General features: G+C 38.7%; 1 protein-coding gene across 2 annotated transcripts in view; it reads right to left on the reverse strand.

The window, feature by feature from the left end:
- SHOC2 (soc-2 suppressor of clear homolog (C. elegans)) overlaps positions 1-16,132 on the reverse strand; it is a 38,254-nt gene extending 22,122 nt beyond the window's left edge. The window contains exons 1-2 of one of the 2 annotated variants that reach the window (XM_010138546.1): positions 15,204-16,132; positions 2,149-2,286 (exon numbers count right to left, since the gene is read on the reverse strand). In XM_010138546.1, the coding sequence (XP_010136848.1) occupies positions 2,149-2,286; positions 15,204-15,906 (841 nt within the window). In that variant the 5' untranslated portion in view covers positions 15,907-16,132. The remainder of the gene's footprint in view (positions 1-2,148; positions 2,287-15,203) is intronic. The other variant, XM_010138547.1, reaches the window with a different exon arrangement.
- Between the last annotated feature and the right edge of the window lie 1,639 nt (positions 16,133-17,771).

Below are 17,771 nucleotides of genomic sequence, written 5' to 3' on the forward strand. Positions count from 1 at the left end.
AAACTGGAGGGGACAGATGGAGAGGCTGGAAGGGCTGTCCCGCAGACACGCCAAGCAACACACGCCAGGCCCCCACGCACCATACACTCGCTGGGTTTTTCTGAGTAGTCAAAGCCTCTCGCTGAACAATCCTAACCACAAAGCAAGCTGTAATCTAAAAATCAAGCCGCAACTTGCTTTAATGTTGAACTAAAACTGTGATGACTAAGAAATAAAGCCAATGTTGCTGAACTGGCTATGGCTGCCTTTTCTGTAACATGCATAAATGTAGGTTGATCATTATCATTTAAGCTGGAGATTAAAATTTTTCCCTTCAGTATTCAATTCTGGCTGACTGTTAACTCTTACGTGGCAGAAATACTAATTTCTGATTTTACGTTTTGCCTCTAAACAGAAATGTTCAGCTTGGTCAATACAAACAACAGGTATTTTTTTCCAGTTGAGCAAAAACTGAAGCAGTGTAAGATTAAAGACACGAGGCGCACTGTTGGCTCTTACCATTATTCACGTCTTTGGGGGTTTGCTGAGCCATATAGCATTGGTATTCAGCTCAGATAAGCATGGAAGACACAGCTATACACATTTAAAAATAAGGAACTTCAGGAAACTATAAGAGGCAATGCAATGAAAAAAGGCAAAAAAAGAAAACAGGCCGAAACCCAGTCCAACCACACGTGAACCTGACTCAGTACAAACCACATAAGTTTACAATAACTTTCTGAAGAAACAGATGAGTCCAAACTATCTTGATTGCATAGTCAGCAATTTCCTATCTATCATATATCACTTAACTGCCTAAGTAACTTTGTGTCTCTCCTACCCAAAGACCTCTTCCTGTAAGCACAGTCTTGCAGCATATATAGTAATAAGTAAGATTTTTGAGGTCCTCTAAAGGAGCTCAGTGACTGCAAGTCACTAAACAACCCAATAAATCACACTAATATTCTGCACAAGTTGTCTATAAGCCCTGACAATGGAAATCTCACACTTCTTGAGAGAATTTTTCCCCTAATTAGCAGTTTATCCAGAGAACTTGCTTCCTATATGACACGTACACTACACAAATTTTATTAAACACAACTTTTATTAAGGTTTACAAAACAGCTACCAAAGTAAAAGCTGTGTTTATGAATTGTGTATGTTAGATGCAAATTCCAGATGGAACGAGATCTCCATAGATTAAAAATATCATCAGTCCAGGAAGGAAGTTCAGCTCTGGTGGATACCTCATCAATGTAAACACTGTTCAGATCAAAATTTCTCAACAAGCAGCCACAGTAGCTTCACACTCAACTATTCACTGCTGGAAGAAAAGCTGAAGTGTTGTTAGGTGGTTCCTCGCTCTTCTGCTCATTCACTTTACTGCGGGTTAAAGTACATCAACGACATGTTCAGTATAAATTTTGTTTACGTGATAATGTTCATTCTTTCGTGTATGTTCTGGTGACATGTAAGAGCTTAAAATCATGACAGCCTTGTTTTTTGTCTTTTTAAAATCACAGCATGCATCTTTCTCTGCCATCTGTTTAAAACTGATTTAATTACCTAGGAAAAGCTTATTTTGCTTCTTTATCCTATATGAGATTCTGAAACCAACCAGGACAATGTTCATTTCAGTCCATTATTCCCAATCTAAGTTGGAAATCCTCTGTATTTTATTGTATTAGAGCTTGATAAATTTGTGGACTTGGAAGATTTTTTCAATAAGAGCACAAATTCATTTAAAACATTTAACTTTTTAGTTCTATTTCTTTTAGCCAAAGATGTTAGTTAAAACTATGTGCCGAAGTAGTACACTTCAAGTAGTACACCTACGCTCCGTTCCATTATGGAATGGACATAAGCTGTAGACATTTACTCATAACTGCAAAACACCTTAAATCAGAGTTAGAAGTGATTTTTCCTCGTAAACTCTCATTCTTAGATGATGCCGCATTCTGTAACACAGCTAGATTTAATAACGTAATTCAGAGCTAGAAACATTTATGATAACGCACATGCCTTGCGTTTAATCTCAAGTGTGAAGCCGCCTTGAGCGGACCACCAGTCATTCTACAGTTACCAACCAAACATTCGTTCTTAAATTTGTTCCTCTTACTGAACACTTTGAAACAGTGATTTATTTTCTCTTCTCCAGCCTCTTCATACCTATGGTTTCCGGCAGGTCCAAGAGCTCATTGTGCTGCAAGTCAAGGTTGGTGATCTGCGTGCAGCTTCCAATCTCTTCTGGAAGATGTTCGAGCTGATTGTGCGCTACATCCAGCGTTATGAGGTTACACAACTCACCTAAAAGTACACAAGAAAACCAAAACATCACGCTCTTTAATGTACAGCTCTAGACAATGACTTCCACACAGACATTAACAGAATCAGACAGATTTGGAGATAAACTGAAAAAAATCTATTGCTACCGTAGTTATAAAATACAGCATTACACGATCATAACTCCATCAGTCAAATCTAAAATCTAAAATTTATACTTAAAAATTTTAACTCAGCTAAAGCTTTATAGATTCTCTAAAGAAATCTTGCTTATTTATTGTTTTTCTTCTGACAGTTCAAGCTGTGAAATGCAACTACAAAACCCACCCCTCACACTTGTTTCAGGCGATCAGAAGCTTAAAACATCATGGAGTAAGTGGATTGTACTGAATTTTGAGACATTGAGATCAGTTTTTACACTATGAATGAACAAAATCAGCAATTAAGAGACATCAAAATTATTTGGCTGACAACCTAGATAATCCACCCAAAGTCCTGAGTGATATTTTTAATCATTTTTAGTCGTCACAAAAGGCAACGTAAGTAAACTTAAAATCTATTTACACAGATTATTATATTTTATAAATGCAAGCAGAGCTATAGCAAATATGTTTAAAATAAAAGGCTTACCTGTTAAGCCTTAAAAAAATGATTGGATTTGCTTAGAGTTTAGAGCTACTTTACACTGAATGGCTTCATTCCTGACATTTACACATTAATTTAGAAGTACAGCAAGGCACAACTCTATGTACAGTAGACTCACCTATTCTAATAACAAACATACTCTAATTCTGAGCGATAGCTTGGGTTAAAAAAAAGTGTGTGCATACATACAGGTGTATGCATTCACATTCTTTGCATATGACAGAGGTGAAAATAATGCAAATTGTTTGAACAGTTTCAACTCCATCCAGTAAAGATGAGGTCACCATATTTTTGTATAAGAGCGTGACTCAGTAAGGAACAATTTGGAAGAGTAGCAAATTCCTTTTGAGGAACGAATGTCTATTTTTAAGCTTCAGTGTTGTATCTTTGACACAATTCTTGAAGGATTTTCCCACAGGCCTGCAGGACAACTTTGGGCAAGTTCTGACGTGTAGACTGTCTACCTGTTAGGTCAGCCAATAATCACAAATGGTGATTTACTAAATCATAAAATTTTTTGAGTTCAGATGCTGTACTGAGTTGCAGGTATCATGAAGCCACAATACTTACTTATGTATCATGAAAGAGTTGGGAAAGGCCTGGGAAAAACAAACAAGAAACCCCACCCCAACAACAGCTTTATTATTCTGTTTTTCTTAGACTGTTAGCATATAACTGATCTTATTATTAAAACCCAAACTGGTGGAAACCAGGCGGATGGAAATTTAAAGGTAACCAGAGTCAACAGTCAAACATGCTGTATCCAGCATTGTATTAACCACATATTTCAATGCCATTAATATGCAGGAGAAAGAAAATTTAAAAAAATTGAGCAAGAGTTAATGTTCTGTAGTAGGAGCATCTTTTTGCTATTCATGAAAACAAGTGGGCAAAGTGTAGAAGGCAATAGAAGGAGGAAGAAAAGCTTGAGGAAGACTTCAAAATCCCTCCCCCTTTAAACAAAGAACCCCACGAATCTTTACTGAGACAACTCAAGAACTTTCCCACACTTTGGGGCAGTAGTTTTCACTTCATGATTGCTGTTTTCATTTGTTTTCACTTCAGACCTAAACCAATGATGTCAAATTTGAAATGTGGCATAAATTTCATTTCATCACACTGATCTCTGATTTACTCGACTCTTCCCACTCTACATCTGCTGAAGTTGAAGAAAGACTTGGGGTTTTGCCGCACCATTTGCTGCACTTCATTTTTTGCTAACATCTTACTAGCTAATTCTGGGCAGGGGAAAAAAAGAATCCCTATGTTTACTTACACAATTAAGGACAAGCACACACTTTGGTTTAATTTGGATAGCCATACTTAATACTGTTATATTAAGGATGTAGACATTTTTAAAAGTGACACTGATAAATTTTTAATAAAAATTTTGAACGTTAAAAATAGATTGAGAACTGCCCAACAAATTTTAGATTTTAGAACAGAAATCAAGGAAAAGTTAAAGCCGTATCATGAAGCACAGTGACTTCAGGAAAGCAATTTCAGGAGATGATATAATATTCAGCTTTTACTTCACATTGCTCAATAGGGAAACTTGCTCTTGGATGTAATAATACTTGTGGTTTGACAGCATCTCACCAAATGTTCTTTTTTCCCTCCTAAGGACAGAAGGAGAGGGAAGGTGAAGTGCTGTTAGCACTGAAATTCTTTCAATATATTTAACTTGGATTGCTGAGACACAAGAGAGTGTGCAAGTCAACAAAAAACACTCCAGGTACATCCCTCCTGTTGTTCTCCATGACATATGGAAAAAATTCTCACATTCAACATATTTAACAACGTGATAAATGTTTAAGGGACATGGTAGGGGCTCATCTCCACACGTACAGACACACAGCAGACCAGACATGAGTGGGAGAACGTAAATACTGGCTGTCCCAGGAGACCCATCACAGTGAGTAAATGGAACAGTTTTCCAGGGTACCTGACAGACTGAGGGCTGTTACTGCATACGGGGCTTCGACTCGTACTACAAGTTGCAAGGAAGAGATGCTACGGGATCTTTAAGAAAGGGAAAAGGAAGGAATCAATGCAGTTTAGGAAAGGACAAGTGTGGGAAAATAGAGGGAATAAGGAAATAGAAAGGTCCAGTCCTTTACAAACCGGTGCCTGTGACACCTTGAGCCCAATCAGCACCATCTGCCCTGTCTCCTCGTTAAAGCCCATTTCTAACTAATCTCCTGGATGAGGGGCTCTCTGTTCTGCCTGCATGGAGGTCTGAGTACCAGCACCACTGCAGTTAATGTGACCAACACTACTGAAAACATCCCAGTACCTGGGACCGGAACCACTCTGGGCACAGAGAGCGTGCTGCCACCAGGCCAGCAGCTAAAGAACAGGGGCAGCTCTTTCACCGGCTGACTGACGGCAGTGGTTTACCCCATGAATGGACACACTGTGCACTGCACTCTGCACAACAGCAGCTCCTTCAAAAATTATGCCAGGATAAACACATGGCATAAACAATTGATACAACAAATAATGATCTGCAAGAACAAAGAGGCCAAACTTAAGGCCATCTGCCCAATGACTTTCCTAGGAGCCGATGTAAAGCCAGATTGTTTCAGTGATTTAAAGTGTCCTTCTTATTGGCCGAACAGTGACAACTGTACTGAAGGAAACACTTCTTCAAAAAACAGTGAAAATAAGTTTCACCAACATCACTGAGAACTGGCACTTTTGCTAGGCCAGGGTAAGAAGCGTATGTCAAAATCAAAAAAGAAAGTTCTCCTAAAAGAAAGCTTAGTCCAGGTATAAGGGGGGAAAAAAAAAAAGTAAGATCATGAGCTCCTCAACTCTTATTAAAAGAACCAACATTTGCTCTTTTCTGGTGTACTACATAAACTTTGTTGAAACACATTCATATCTTAATCAATTCAACAATATGCATGCCAGACAGAAATGTGCTGCAGCTCAAGATCAGCCTCACCCAGAAAGCAGGTTACTAGAGAAAAACCTGTTCCCATTCACCATGTGGACAACTCCAACATCGCTTCACCAAAGGACCGTCTGAACACCCAAAACTCACTGGAGTGAGGCAAGCACTACTTTAGGGACATGCTACTCACAGATAAAACAAACTAACTTTTCACCACAAGTGATGGAGAAGACACAAATCTTCAGTTCACAGTAGTGAATAAAGGACTCTTCACGGACTACCTGTTACTGCATTGAAGGGACAAGCATCCTCAGGACAATTAGAAAAAAAAGTAGGAAGGTACTGGGGTTTGCGGTTGGATGTTTTGGGTTTTTGCTTTGTTTTTTTTTGTTGTTGATTGGTTTTTTGTTTTAAATACTATATTGCACTGTAATTGCAAGAGGAAAAAAGGCAATTGAAGCTCAAAATGTGCCAAGAAAGCAGACAGAAATCGCATGTACTAGCTGGCTTGACCATATAAGATTTTGAAGTAGAAGTAATGCCCATATGAAAAACAAAGCAGTTTCAGCATAAATAATCTTCACAAAACAGTTAGTTACACCCTATTATGCAGTTTTTAAAAATATATTTTTAAAAGTTCAGCAAGATAAAAAATTTGGACAATTCACATGCATTTTCCAGATAAAATAGTTTGTGAAGACTCCCAACCACCTTCCAGTTAACACTGTTAAAAACACAGCTAAGTACACATCTCCACTACCCTTTCAAAAGGTGGGGTGAGCAATCACCTCACTGTTGTTCTCATATGCACAGAGACTAAATGTAATAGTATGACAAAGCTAAATATACCTGCAGAAAAATCCCAGCATTATGAAATGACTAATATTTTCTGCATTATAAGGCAGAATTATAGTCCCATTTCATGGCCAACCTTGAAAGCCTGTTACAACAAGAGAACCAAATTACATGCCCTGACTTACGTAACTCTGAAAATTGTTCTTAGCTATTTAAAAAACAAAATAGGTTTCATTTAAAAAAAAATAGAAGTATACACACAAATTAACAGCTGTGTAGGGACAGAGCATAGGTCAACAGCAAAAAAGCTTCAGTGTCTCCTGCCACTAACCGACTCAGTGGGCACCACTCTTGGATGGCAAACGCTGTTTGCAATATAGCCTGTTTTCCACTGGATTAACCCCGTGCCTGCCTGCTCATGCTTATGCAGATTGAAAATTATGAATCCTTCATTACATGATAAATCCTAGGCCAGATGACACAGCAAGAGGATCAAGACTCTTACGGAAAGTACAAGGAAGAGGAGAATGCAAATATTAGTGGGACTTAAGGCCAGTGTGTCAGCATGCTGGTTATAAACTAATTTGCAAAGCGTAATTATCTGAAATCAGCAATGCTGGGAACAAGTTACAAATAGTTCTCATGACTTTGGCAATTATTTATCTCTCAGCAGGTTCTCTGCCAGGAAAAAAAATTTTTAGTCTTTAAAAACTCTTTGGCATATAAGTGTCCTGATTTTAGAAGAAAATAATTTTACGTTTCAGAATCTTTTCACTCTCTATGAGATTTGAGTACATCACTGTAACATACACAGCCTGAACTTTTTGCTGTGCATTTCCAACTGCCCAAAAGAATAGTTAAGCAGTCAGAGCCATTTTGAATTCTTACTGCAGACTATAACTTACACAGAAGAGTTCCTCAGTAGAAAGAATACAATTTTAATATAGTCACAAGTGACTTATGTACCAAAGTTAAAAAATTTATAGAAGTAAGAAATAAGCACAGAAAAATATTTAGAATTCGCAGAATGAGCAGCAGGATCTAGTTATGGGAACCCCTGAAAAACACAGAAGCGAAGCTAAGCTCAGCTGAAAAGACAACTCAAAATCTGGTCTAAAACAAGCTTCAACAAGACACAACAGCCAAACACTTTTTATGCATTGTTTATAACTGAGCCTAACAAATACAAACAAAATTAAAAACATGTTTGAACATTTTAAACATGTGAAACACGTAGAAGAAATGGTCTTAGCAAGGGCTCAAGGCAGGATTTGAGCTGAGCAGTAGATTAAACCAACAGGAACTCCATGAAGTGCCAAGACAAAGGCAAAGGCTTGCACCTAGCACAGAATAACCCTGTAAAGCAGCACAGCCTGGCACAGACTGGTGAGGAAACAGTTCTGCGGGGATGGACCAGGGGTCCTGCTGAGGCTGAACCTGGGGTCACATCTTGGATCCTGTCCATTTTGAGAGTGGAACACATGTGCTCACTCTCCAGTAATAAAGACTAAGCACCTACCAAGCTGCAGTAGCAAGGGCAGCCTGAGGGAAGCGATGAGTTCCCTCTGTTCAGAACTTATGCAAGTATTTAAACAGTTAAAATACTTGCAGCATTGATATTTAAAAAAAAAAAAGCTAGACTTCTAAGAAGCTGTCAGTATTTACTGGAACTACACTTGGGGCATCATCCCAATAAGCTCTTCAAGTAGATCAAAAAGGCAGGACTACTTAATCATTATCCTAAAGCCAGTCTGAACAAAATGTAATCAGGAGTAATTTTACTAGCTGACAAGACAAAACTGTGACCCCAGAGGAGCTTTCACAGGAATCAGAACCCAGACACCAAAGCTGAAGCTGGCCAAAATCAAGATTACCCTTCCTGCAGCTCAAGAAAGCAACCAGAACTGGATGAAATAAGCAGTCATTTTCTCTGGCTTCTAGGGAGCAGCACACACGTATCATTGCCTAGATTTATTCCACTTCTGTTCATAACTTCATGCTTTTATCACATTAGAATAAAAAAAACCAAAAATATTCTCAACCGCTGTGTTTACAGACACCACCATGCCAACAAAGCCCAGGAACATAGCTTGGTTTCATTCAAACTGCTGAAACAGAACAAGGGGATCTTAGAGACTAATAATGTAAAGAAATATTTCTCTGTATTGTCGGGTCTGCTAAAAAAAAGGGGAAATGAAATTCAGAACACCACTGAAAAGGTTTGCAACTAACAAGTCATTTAATAAGGAGGCACCATATTCAGCATGGAGAGAGTAGACATGAACTCACGCAGCTGCACACATCTGGTTTGCTGTCTATGCTACTGAAAACCAAACAGGTGCAAGTGTTATGAGAAAGAGTTTCAAAGCAGTGAAGGAACCACAAACGATCTAAATACTGGGTAGATGGGGGAAGGGAAGAACAGAAGAGAGTCTCAGAGACATTCCAAGTCTGGTGTAGGCAGATTCCCTGAATTACAATCTAAAAATATTTCCCTTGTAGAACAGCCCTGACCAGATTCTCCACAGAATAAGAGTTGTATTCACAGACAGAAAACACAGTATTTGGAGTCTTAAGAAATTTGCAGAAACTATGCAAATGTAATTTCAAATGTGTTGACAATATTATTTCTATATGAGCCGTGTGCCCTAAGACGACAAAAATATCCAGAACTAGTATAAGATGCAACCTTGTCTTTGCAAGGAGACTATTATCAACTTGATTCTGCAAAACAATTCCTTCAACACAACACAACTCTAAAACTCTAGGCACAAGAAACACAAATGGCTTGAGTAACAGCCTGCAAACTGAAGCATTTGTTTGGCCTCATCCCAAGACAGTTCCTCTGGTTTTCATCCTTCTCCTGCTGACTGACTCACCAGAGCATTTGCATTCTTCCATTCTAATCTTCAACTTTTTGATCTCAGTGGAATGGACAATTTACCAGATCTGGTGATAAAGCCGGAGTCCACCTTGTGAACTCACTTCCACAATTATCCCTCCAGACCGTGTTTTGGCAAAGCTTCCACAAGGAAACATTTCCGTTAACATTATGCTTCATGGATGCCACCCGAGGTTCAACACTAAAGTGAACAGGAACATCTTGGTTTTGCACTCAGTTTGTGTATATATTCAACATCTGCATAACAGTGACCTTTTTGTTAAGAACAACATTCAGAGAAAACTTATGGACTCTGCTAAGGATGCAAGCGATTATAGGACTTTAAAGGGAAAAAAATGCTCAAGCCCTTGGAATAGGAGTCTGCTGAGAATTACTAGAGTGACAAGCTGAACCAGACTTGGGAAATCCCTGATATGAAAATAGCTGGATCTGGGAGAGGAGTCAGGGTAAGCCTTATATCTACACCTACCCTGGGTTTTATGCAGACATTTCATTATGACTACAGTCAGAAGCAGGACACTGTGTTAGATGCACTCTGAAAATTTACCACCACTGTTTGGTGTGATGCAATTTATGAGAAATACCAGGTCCTCAAAGAGCAACACAGAGCAGCTTTGCCATCAAGAACCTTCCATCAATGATTCTCACCACTATGCATAAAAACATAACAAAAACTGCTTCAGGAAGGTGGGGCTGAGCTGATGCTATCAGGACTCCAATAAGCTACAGAGTTTTGTGGAACAAGACATGGAAAGCAGGGGGAAAAGGAAGAAAAAGTTTCTGAAAATATAATCTGATGCATTTTCAATGGTTCTTTGCAGACAGTAAACCATCCTTCTTCAAACCACTTGTGGTGCACTTCACATGCTTTTATACGACATGAGCAATCCTACCTGAGAGGTTTCAGGAGCGAGCTGCAGCAAGCCAAGCTGTGCAGGCGAAAGTGGCCATCCTGCTCTCCGTGTTCCAGTTCACACCCTCCCACTCCTCCTCCTCCTCCACCAGTTCCAGTCTTATCTGAAACCTCACTGACTTCAACTAACTACAATAACGGACAATAAAAGGAGCAAAACCATTAATATTTTTCCATTAGTGAGATACATCAGCTCACCAAGGAACAGCTCAGATGAAAGAGGCAGGAGGAGTGAGCAGCTGAGAGAAGGGGAGCGGACACTACCCCTTTCAGCATCATGAAGCTGTTAAACATTGGCACTGCCATTTCATGAAAACTCACCTTAATTCAGCTACTCTCGAAAGGCACTTGGCTAAACATGCAAAAATATTCACTTAAACTCCAAACCTTGGAATATGTTCTCAGTTAAATGCATTTTGAAGTATTTTTAGATCTTATTCAAAGAAATCTATTTCAATTTGAAAACACAACAATGCATGTCAAGACTTCAGCTTACTATGCAGTCTAATAAAATCACTTCAATCGCATTATAAAGATGTAGAAACAATATATATGTTGCTGGAAAAGCTTTAAGGCAAGTCCAATAACTGACTAGTAGCAATGATTTGCTGGGTACCTAGAGCCTGAATTTGCCAGGTTACTAAAAGACTGTCTTCTTTCATAGTACAGATATTTGCTTCATTTTTTTGGTTTACTAAGTGAGTTCAGTTGAGTAAACTACTATTTAAAATTAAGAAGCCTTCTAAATATTGAAATCTTATTGTCATTATCCTAATTATAATAAAGCAACTGGATTCAAGAGAGTGAGAGGTACTGCATTCTGGGTGAGAAAAAAAGACCAGAAACACTCGCTTCCATTTACTAGCTATAGATAGTAACACTTCCTCTTTCTCACTAGAACGTTTCTTTTACATGCAAAGCAACTTCTCCACCAGTATAGTCACCTCACTTCAGTTTAAAGCCACTTTAAAGTCCAAAACAGATCCAAACTTTGGATTACTTCCCAGCAGCTCAGTGCTGGCAGGTTCCCCTCTCCCAAACGTTGCTCAAGACAACACACACCGTAACAGGTCAGTTGTTTTAACGCACTTTCCGGGACCACTTTAAATATGATCAACTATGTGTTTTGCAAACACGTTTTACCTTCGCTCAGGTTTCTAAGAAATTGTTTAGAGTTAATTTCAGGTTTGCCTATAAGGAATCTGCTTCTAACAAGTATAAATACTGTAGATGTTTGTACAGCGAGCAGTAGACGTTCTAGACAAGCATTTCTAGAAACTGAGTCTGAAATCACATGATCAGTAGTACAATTCCTACGTATCATCTGTCAAACAAAGCAACAAAGGGAAACCACTGCACTTAAGAACAGCAAAACATGGCAGGTACACAAATCAACTAGTCATAGACAATACTGGGTGTTGGAAGGAAAGTCTCAAGTTATCAGATCACTTCAGACTCCAGGACCTACTTGCAATTTCTTTTGATAGGAGTTATTTTGTGTTCAGTGACAGTGAAAGCCCTCAAGTCTCTAGCACCACAGTAAGACTAATTCCATCTCACTCAACGCTGGCTCTTACAACAGTAGCAACATCCCACCTCTCAAGCTGAAGTCTGGGGATTGGTTTTTGGTTTGGTTTTTTTTCTGTTCAAGGCAACTTTTTGTAGCAGATCTACGTCCAAACGATAACATAAAGAAAGTCCCAGATTCTTTGCATAGTTGTGTACCGGATCAGCACCATGAATGCATCGTAGCCACCTGCTGCAAGAGTCTTCCTTGCAGCACAAGTCAGTGGGTTACATAAGCTCTCAGTTTTTCAAAACGCAAACACGCACACTAGCTATCAGATATGTGAGCCTTAAGCCTTAAAACAGTGGGGTATTTCTGCAAGAATTTTAAATGCTCCACATGATATTGCTTTATAAAAAGATAATTGCCTCATTTCACTTCCCGCTTTGCAGCAACAAAAATTTCTGTGTAATGTACAAGCTGATAATACAAGGGTTCACTTGTATATAGTATATAGGAACTGCATTATAAACATACAAAGTATTGAAATCATCAGGACATAAAAGGCAAGGGTTTTTTTAAATTGCCCCTGTAAAATGGAAAGAAATAACAAGTGTTTAAGGAAAAATTTCAATGGAAAGTAAGAAATACATTTCTCAGCAGTTTCATTTTTCAGCTGTGTTTCCAACTCAAACTTTTAATCTTTGTACTAGAACAAAGACACACGAAAGCAAGTGAGTAGAAATCAATTACAAAAGTGAAACTATCCTGTCTTGTTTTTACCATCTGAGGAAAAAGGTTTTCAAATGCCTGTTCTGTATGTATTAGCAGTTAAAATTATTTGTGTTACTTAAACTTACAAATCCTTTAATTAATTTATTTTTTCAACTGATTCGATTGCGGGCAACTTAAGAGAAATTTACTTCAAATTTAAAAAGATGCTGTGGAATATATAGATTTCCCTTCGAAATTCTTCATAAGGCTGACAGTCATCTTGCATTTGTGCTTCTAAAATGCCTCCCACAATGAGGTGCTGACCCGTAACAAGGAACACAAACATTATCACAATACAAATAAAGGCACGACTGGCTGCTGGATACAAAGACACAAGTAAAGTAGTTAATGTTCTCAAGCTAGGGTTTGATAAAGGACGGAGAACATTGCCTATACGTGTATCAAGACAAGAATAAAAAAATACAAAAGAAAGCCAGTCATATGTACCATGAAGCAATGTTTCTACTGAATTTCTCCATTAAACTGTTATGCATGAACTCTTTCAAGAGTGTTTGTGAACAAACACATATAGAAATTACATAATTTAAACTTAACCATAACTGTTTCATTTGCTGAATTCTTAAGAAACAAAGAGGTTCCAGCAGTAACAGTAGTGTCTGCAGTATCAAACACACCCACAAAAAGTTTCTGAAGGGCAACACCAAACACCGGAATGCAACATCTCACCAAAGTTTTTTCTTCACACACTAGTATTAATTTAAATTTATGCAGGACTGTCCCCAGCTGAACCTCAGAAGCTGTCTCTTTGCTGGACTACATTCCATAACTGAGCCACAAACAGACCCAGGTAAAGTACTGACAACTGTGTAACACAGCCCAACCAGTTAAATCAGCCATAATTTCTTTATCATAGAAACACTTGATACGTTGGGGGCTTTTTGCAAACATCAGCCCCATGGTTTCCAGCATGATTCTTTAACTAATAGAAGATCCAAAGAGGCTGTTTGACTTCAACTGAAGTGTAAAAATAGGTCAAAAATACAATTCCTTAGTTATCTCAGGGGAAATTCCCAGGATGGCTGAGATGCTCATGTGAACACAAAAATCATGTCGATCAGAAAACATCCCATGTTAACCATTTAATATTCACCCTGCAAAGAAGCAGCTATAGTAGAATCCATTCCAATAGCTGCTACAGGCAGCACAAGACTCTGACCAGTACCTGACAGCCTCGCTGCATTTCCTCACTCCTGTTTTCATGTACAGAAGCTGGCTGTACTGGACATTGCTGGTTACGTGATTACAGTTTCAGACACGCCCAGGAGTTCCTGCCATCAGGAACATGTTATCTTATGAATCTTTCATATCAAGGTGCAGGAGAAAGAGGCAAACACTACTGGTCTGAAAAAGAGCTGTTGGGGAACCAAACAAGAGAATTTCCCAAGCTTTGCAAAACTGGTGAACATAGGCACCAGCTTCAGTAACACTTAACACACTCATGCACTGGTTTGGTTAACAAGAAAAAGTCTCACATCAGCTTTTAAAAACAGGGCAGAGGAGTTAGTACTCACAGTGTTACAAGGGCATTTACAAGGTTTTTTTTCCACACTTGAAGAAAAGTCAAAACAGCTTCTTAAATGCATGAAGTTTATGTTCACCCTCCCCCTAAAAGTACATGCATTTTAAAAACCGGTGATAGGAAAAAAAAACTTCATGACAGAAACTCTCTTTTGAGGCACATACATTGCTCAAATATTGCTTGAGAACAGTGCGATAAAGAGATATTTTCCAAGAATCAGAACCTATTTGGAACAACTTGGGAGTTCTTGATATAGAGCTATTTCAGCACATTTTTTGCAATAAAGTGTTTAAATCACTAAGCCACTTTCAGAGTACCTCAAACTTGTGTCACAATGTTTGGAAAAACAAATATTGTTCATTAAAAAGTCATAAAAATCATCAGTCATGCATACAACATTTGGTCGCTTTATACTAAGAGTCCATGTATTAATATATTCATGACTTATAAAAGGCAGAGGCTTTCACGAATCATTAACCTAAATTATTAACTGTTATGGCATCCAACAGCTTGCTCACTGTAATAGAATGCAACTACCTATTCTACCTTGTATTACCATGGTCACACCCCTCCGTAACATGCCCATAATGTGTTTGTAACTTGCAACAGTTCGTAAATGATTTATGAAGAAATCTTAAAATGAAAGATGGCCTTGTATCTTTTTGGGTTTTTTAAACTATCTGTGTTCTGAAGACACAGTATGTGAAAGCATGAGGCAAAGATGAGAACAAGACACATTTGACTGAAGATGAAAAGGGCTTTTTTGGGTTTAAAATACATCTGTATATTCAAGATATTGACTGCTCTCAGTACAAGCTAACATTGCAACAGAGTGATCATAACCATAACTGTAAGAAGTTGTAAATGGAGAAGGGCTCCTGGAGAAGTGGCCGTTTATGTGCATCTAACTCAACCACAGAATAAACACAAGCATAGAATTAAACTCTCAGTCACGAAATCGCTTACCAATTTCAGCAGGTAGTTGCTTGATTTTGTTCTCTCGTATGCTAAGCATGGTGAGTTTTGACAAGTTTTTGATATCCTTTTCCACAGTAGTTATACGATTAAAGCGTAGGTAAAGAGTGGCGAGAGAGCTTAGCCTATACACCACCGAAGGGATTTCTCTAAGTTTGTTATGCCGCAGGTCAAGCATGCGCAGTTTCTTCAAGTTATCAAGAGAGTCAGGCAAACTGGTGAGTGAGTTTTCACTCAGGGCCAGTGTCATCAGGTTCACAAGACAGCCCACCTCTGCTGGTAGGGACTGCAGTTTGTTACTGTATAAATAAAGTTCCGTTAACTGCGTTAGCTCTTTGATAGCTGATGGAAGCATGTGTATAGACCTCTTGGACAAGTCCAAGCGCATTGAATTCTCTTCCCGGCATTTATTTAGCTCTTTGATCACTTCAGCATTGCTGGATTTTTTGCGGGTACCTGTGGCTGGATTAGGTCTTTTTATCGTATTGTCCACTGAAAAAGCTACCCCAGGCTGCGTGCTACTGGAGTCCTTCTTTCCATCTTTGGCATCTTTCCCTTTGGTCTTAGGCTCCTTTTCTTTGCTCTCTTTCCCAAATCCTCCAGAGGCTTTGGCCTCCTTCTCCCTTTCTTTTGATGATGGGACTTTTGGATCCTTCTCTTTACAGTCCTTTTCTTTTCCTAGATTACTACTCATGGTGACTCAATGTTCAGCAAGCACCACATGAAATCCGTTTCTGAAGTTCACAACAATTCACTGCTGAGGAGACAAGGATCCTTAAAACATGCAAGCATTGAACCAAGGGAGGAGCTTCAGAGGTGTGATACTCATTTGCTACATATTGGTTCTGAAGGCACTCTATCCTAGTCCTGGTATTAGGTGATTCAGCTGCACAGATTAGAAGGTCAAATACTCCGTATTAGTATTTCTGTAACACAGAGAGAAGAGAAGCCAAAGTTAGTATAAATACAAAACTTAACTTCCAGTTATATGTTGAGTGTTTCCTCATCAAGGCTGTGCTCATTAACTGAGGTTAATGATGTGTCCCACTCTTCAAATGACAATGAAAAACCCAGTGCTAAAGCAAAAATACTAACATAGTGCTCAGAAGACCCACTGTGGTAGAGGAGCTCTACTAATTAGTATACACAAGGAAAGAAAAATTACAGTTCTTAAACACACTATAGCCTTCAATGCTACATTTGAGTCACTGTCTTACATCTCAGCTGGTTCTTCACAAAACACTCTGGTCATCAACATGAATACTCTCTCTTCCCTCCATGCCCAATCAGTCATTAAAGATCTGCCATAATTTTAAGTGTCTGCCTCTTCAAACAGGCTGACAGGCTGTGTCTTTCAGCACAAAAGAGTCTCAATTCAACCTACAGTGAAATCTAATACACCAGTGTAACACAAACCCTTCACCTCGAGATCTCCCTTCTGCCCAGCTCTGAACCACAGGTCTCTGCTTTTAATGTGGAGCAGAACCTTGTACCCAGCTCCACATGCTTTGAAGGCACAAATGTAGAGGATTTTTAAAATACACCTATCAAAAAGCCAACTGAAAGCTCAGGAAAAAAATATATATTATGCGTCAAGACAAGCAAAATTATGAAGGAATTTCTCATGAGAGTAGGATATAACATATCTGTAGACAGTATTTTGAATTTCCCCCCATCACTATAATGCAACCTAATGAGCAGATGTAAATGGATCTCTACAGGCTTCAGACATTTTTACGAAATCAACATGCATCACAAAGTTTTGCTTCAAGTTTCAATTCAAAACACAACATGGCCAAGAACTTCACAATTCTGAATACTCTGGAGAGGTTTTTGAATGTATCTTTGTGGAAGAAAATAAATAGCCAATCAATGACAACAATAATTTAATGTCTCCATGTGAGTACACCCTTTAGCCTGGACTTGGTTTTCCTTTGTTACGCAGCATTCACCGATGAAAAAAGTTTGCTTGTTTCTCAGAAGAGTTCTTTGCTTTCACAGCCACCTATGTTAAAACACCCTTAAAACCTCCACAGGAGCTGTGAAACTGTCCTAACATTCCACCTTCAAGTTCGTAAAACTTATAATCAAAATCAATTAAAGAACATTTTGCATACTTAATCCGTCAGCAAGTACTAGAAATACAAACTTTTCAACAAAGCTCAAGTAGCTTTTTAATTGCAGTTTTGCTATAACTTGCTTTCAAGTATAAACATGTGCTCACAGAACACAAAGGAGAACACTTTGCTCTATGTATTTGTTTACATTTTTTAAAAAAGTAAAGAAAACCTATTTAAGGATGGTAAGAAGGGCAAGCCACTTTACCTCAGCTGCAAATCAAGCTGTTTAGTAACAAAGCTCAAAAGAGAACCTCCCCCCAGGAGGTGGCTTCCAGTCCTTCGCCCTGATTCATTACCGCACACAAGTGCGTGCTACAAACCCCGTAATACTAAAAAACCCTCCTGTCTCCAGTTACTGTGTTCTGGACAGCCCTGTTGTAAAGCTCTGTGGATGTTTGGTAGCAGCAGTGAGCACCAACAGCTTTCAACTTGGAAGTTT

The sequence above is a fragment of the Buceros rhinoceros genome, unplaced genomic scaffold, assembly GCF_000710305.1.
Source record: "Buceros rhinoceros silvestris isolate BGI_N320 unplaced genomic scaffold, ASM71030v1 scaffold21916, whole genome shotgun sequence".
In the NCBI taxonomy this organism is placed as follows: Eukaryota; Metazoa; Chordata; class Aves; order Bucerotiformes; family Bucerotidae; genus Buceros; species Buceros rhinoceros.